This window comes from Hibiscus syriacus, unplaced genomic scaffold (genome assembly GCF_006381635.1).
Source record: "Hibiscus syriacus cultivar Baekdansim isolate YM2019G1 unplaced genomic scaffold, ASM638163v2 tig00012385_pilon, whole genome shotgun sequence".
In the NCBI taxonomy this organism is placed as follows: Eukaryota; Viridiplantae; Streptophyta; class Magnoliopsida; order Malvales; family Malvaceae; genus Hibiscus; species Hibiscus syriacus.
In genome coordinates, this window is record NW_024062272.1 from 59755 (window position 1) to 61712 (window position 1958).

A 1958-nucleotide genomic window follows, 5' to 3' on the forward strand; every position below is an offset into this window, starting at 1 on the left:
ATCGAGTGTCAGATACATGGCATATCATAAATTTCATTGAATTCATGTACGAGTTTATGTAAGACTTTGATCTATTGACGATGTCAGATATATATATATATATGTATATGTAATGGGTCTTTGGCAATGTTGGAGGGTACGCCCTATTAAGTTTACGGTTTGAACAATGGGCTAACTGTTAAAATGATATAATTCAATTGCTTGATAAACAAGAAAATATGATTAAAGTGAAAATTTTGTGGTTTGATATGAATTGTTGTATGAATAAGTATCAATTATATGTTCTTGAGTTAACTTTTATCCATAATTTGTAATTATTATTTAAACTCTCTCACTAAATTATATAAGTTTATTTTAATATTTTAACATTTTTGTAGGTAATTGTCATTCATAAATCTTTCGGTGAATTAACATGAAAATATAAAGAATACGGTGACAGATTTTATTTTAAGATAAAATAAAGAAATAATAAAAAGGATAATAATATTAATAAGTAAATAAAGAGAAAAATGGCACAACTTAGAATTCAAATGTTAATTGTGCGACGAGTCCTCATGATTCTTAGATTTTACTTGAAAAAATAAAAAGAAATTAGTATTACATATTGACGTTCGTTATAGAGTCATCTATATCTAAATATATCTATGAGGTAAGATTCACTCCTTTTGTAATTTTTATAATTTTACATTAATTCAATATTATTGGATGAATATAAGTAAATAGTTCAGACTCATAATTAAAAAAATATATTACATAAAAAAATAAAAACAAAAAAAGTTATCTATAAATCATAATTATTTTATGTATAACTGGAAATAACTATTTATCTGAAAGAAAAGCTTACTTTTTAATTTTAATTAAATTGTTTTAAAATAAACTAATTATTTGTAATAATTTTATAGATTAATTAAACATATTTTCTTTTTCATAACAGAAATGGATAAAGATTCATAACAGAAAGTATTTAGGTAAGTTGTAAAAGCAAGATTCATCCTGATTCCTGAATTTTGTTTTTCATCAATTCCAAGAAACAAAGGAAAATTTTCAATGGCTCTGAAACAGATGGAGATCTTCTCCGTGAAGAAGATGGAGGACATCAGAGACCCCTACTACATCTACGACGCCTACACCGTCAAGGTCGGTAGCGACCACCGCATCCTCACCATCGTCACCTCCTCCGAGTTGACCGTCACCAAGTGGCTCAAACAAGCCATAAAAATTCGAAACAACAGCTGCCTCCCCAATAAACTCGTCGTCGGATTCTCCATCGAACTCAAACCTGAGTACAAGCACTACTTCCGTGTCCGCCACACTTGCTACTACGGGCTTATCATCCTCTGCATTGGCGCCCACTGCCTTATTTACCTCTTGTATCACCCAGGTGACCTGCGTCCCAAGTTCCTCATTTCCTTCCTCGAAAATCCCAGGGTTGTCGTCGTCGGAATGGGCATTGAGGCGAAGGCGAGTCGTTTGGAGAGGGATTTTAGGGTTAAGATACAGAACGCCGTGGATCTGAACATCGGGGGAAAGTATGATTTGGATGGGCTGGTTTTGGCTGTGCTGGGGAAAGATGGGGTTCATGTGAGGTTTAAGAAGATGACTGAGTGGTTTAAGACGAGCGGTGAATTGACTGATGCCAAGGTCTTGCATTCCACTGCTGATGCTCATCTCTATTTCCGTATTGCATTCAAGCTGTATGATATGAATCATGGCAGTGAATCCAAGTCCAACAACAACAAGAAGAAAGGTAAGAAGTAGATGACCAATCTTTGATGGAATGAACAATTGCTTTAACTGAAAAGAAATGATGAATGGTGTTGTTCTTTCATTGTTCTTTTGCTTCAATTGATTCCTACAAAGTCGTTTTCTATTGCAAATGCTCCTGTTTGTGACCCACTTTACATTATAATAAAATATTAGGAAGACATTTTAGGGTTAAAGACATTTTTGAACCACCA

General features: G+C 33.1%; 1 protein-coding gene across 1 annotated transcript; it reads left to right on the forward strand.

Annotated features, from left to right (window-relative positions):
- The first annotated feature begins 1047 nt into the window (after positions 1 to 1047).
- LOC120205371 (Werner syndrome ATP-dependent helicase homolog) lies at positions 1048 to 1758 on the forward strand. Its single transcript, XM_039205263.1, has one exon. It carries the CDS (start codon positions 1048 to 1050, stop codon positions 1756 to 1758), a length of 711 nt encoding a protein of 236 aa, XP_039061194.1.
- Positions 1759 to 1958: the final 200 nt, after the last annotated feature.